The following is a 1,848-nucleotide window of genomic DNA, read 5'->3' on the forward strand; positions in this document are numbered from 1 at the left end:
ATGTGGAAACACAGACCAAACAATCAGTTCTATTTGAAAGTAGGCATGTTTGCTGTAGCATACCTTGAAGCTGTTCAATTAAAGTCCAGGCCATTCGAGATCCTTGAGCATCAAATACAACATGACCCTGAAAGAAGCATAAAAATGTTGATGATGCTATATCTGCACACACCCTTCACACAGTACCCATGTGTCTTTCTCTTTGCAACTTTTTTTCTCTCACTCCAGCACCAGTAAGTGTTGCACTTACAGACACTCCTTCAAAAGAGCTGGTGTTCATTGCTCGGTAGATCTCAGCAGTGATATCTCGGTTGTTATAGTTGAAATCTTCAAGACGATGACCCTTGGCCCTAAGGGGCCCAATGGTTTTGTTGAGGGCCAGCGCTAGAGCCCACACAGCATCATACGCCAGCGGAGCCTCTTGGAAACCACCAGTTTCTTCTGGATTTTTACCCCCAAGTTTGGACATGAGCTGAGCAAGAAACTCTTGAGAGGTCTGGATACGGGAGACCATGACAGAGCAATAGTTAGACACAGGACACACTGATCATAAGGTAAAACCCCAACAAATATGAAAGAGAAGCCCAGTGACTACATCATTTCACTTGCTTTGCATGGTCTTTTGTGTGCGTGTGTGTTTGTGTGTGTGTGTGTCAGTGAGAGATAAAGGGAGAGAGAGAGAAAGCATATTGTGACCTTGAAGCATTTTACTTGAGGCATATTTTAAGTTGTTAGATTCTTATATCCAGATATACCACAGAAAACATTTTCCTTTGTGTACAATGCTCATTGTTCATGATGTGCACAAACCTCACCTTAATTCTGTTTGTCTTTTTTTCCATGTCTGCCTAGCCCTAATTGCAAGTAACTAGGGCTACGCAAAATGGCTAAAAAAACCCCTCTTCCTGTAGATTTTAAAAATCATTGCTACACTGTATATGATGAAATCTTTAACTATGTTAAGTTATAAGAATTTTAGTTATTAGGCAAAAAATAATTAATAATTTGTTAACAATAATCAGTAATAATAACTTATTAATTAATTAATGACGTTTCTAAAAATATGTGCACTGTGTGAAGGTATTGGGGATTACTGATATGTAACAAAAGTTGTTCACACTGCAAGTTATTGTCATTTCAGTAGTGAACCTCCACGAGTCTTCATTAAATCTGCTTGAAAAAGGCTTGGCAGACATTCGTTTGATGCTGTACAATTTTTGTTTCAAACAACACTCTGACTTTTCAACAGGGAGCCCACAGTGACAGTTAGTGTCTACTTTACAGTTTTAATGGTACATGTAAAAAGATTCAGAATAATCTGTGACTGTTTAATCACTTAAAGTTTAATACAAAAACAAGTTTAGGCATAGAAAAATGTCTGTTTTCCATAAGTGACATTATTTCTAAGTAGTCACAAGGTGTGGCCTACTTGTGTGTTTTAAAGTGCTCAGGGAATTCAACAAACACTAACTGTTGAAATTATTTCAGTCTTCTTGTCATTATTGCTTGTGATGATATAGCCATGGATTCAGGGATCACACAAATGACTGACCGGATTGCGAAACGTCCATCCTCTACACTTTTATGCATCTAACATCCTTCTGCCTTGCCTTTGCTTTACTGCATGCTTTCTTTTTTCTTTTTTTTACCTGTCTTGTCTTGCAGTGAAGGCCAAGAAAAACTGCAGAAAAGACTTATTTTCCCAAGTGAACCATTACGGCTTTTGCTATATTGATCTTCATAGTTTATTTGATGTTTATCATTTTTACAGTGGCTTGCAAAAGTATTCGGCCCCCTTGAACTTTCCCACATTTTGTCACAGTACAGCCACAAACATGAATCACTTTT

At 37.9% G+C, this 1,848-nt stretch overlaps 1 protein-coding gene across 1 annotated transcript in view; it reads right to left on the minus strand.

The window, feature by feature from the left end:
• The window catches only part of LOC102294658 (gamma-aminobutyric acid type B receptor subunit 1), a 64,606-nt gene that overhangs the window by 4,542 nt on the left and 58,216 nt on the right, over positions 1-1,848 (minus strand). The window contains exons 6-7 of the mRNA XM_042215827.1: positions 251-547; positions 64-127 (exon numbers count right to left, since the gene is read on the minus strand). Coding sequence (XP_042071761.1) covers positions 64-127; positions 251-547 — 361 coding nt within the window. The remainder of the gene's footprint in view (positions 1-63; positions 128-250; positions 548-1,848) is intronic.

This window comes from Haplochromis burtoni, unplaced genomic scaffold, assembly GCF_018398535.1.
Source record: "Haplochromis burtoni strain Fernald_Lab_line unplaced genomic scaffold, NCSU_Asbu1 Contig_834, whole genome shotgun sequence".
Taxonomy (NCBI): Eukaryota; Metazoa; Chordata; class Actinopteri; order Cichliformes; family Cichlidae; genus Haplochromis; species Haplochromis burtoni.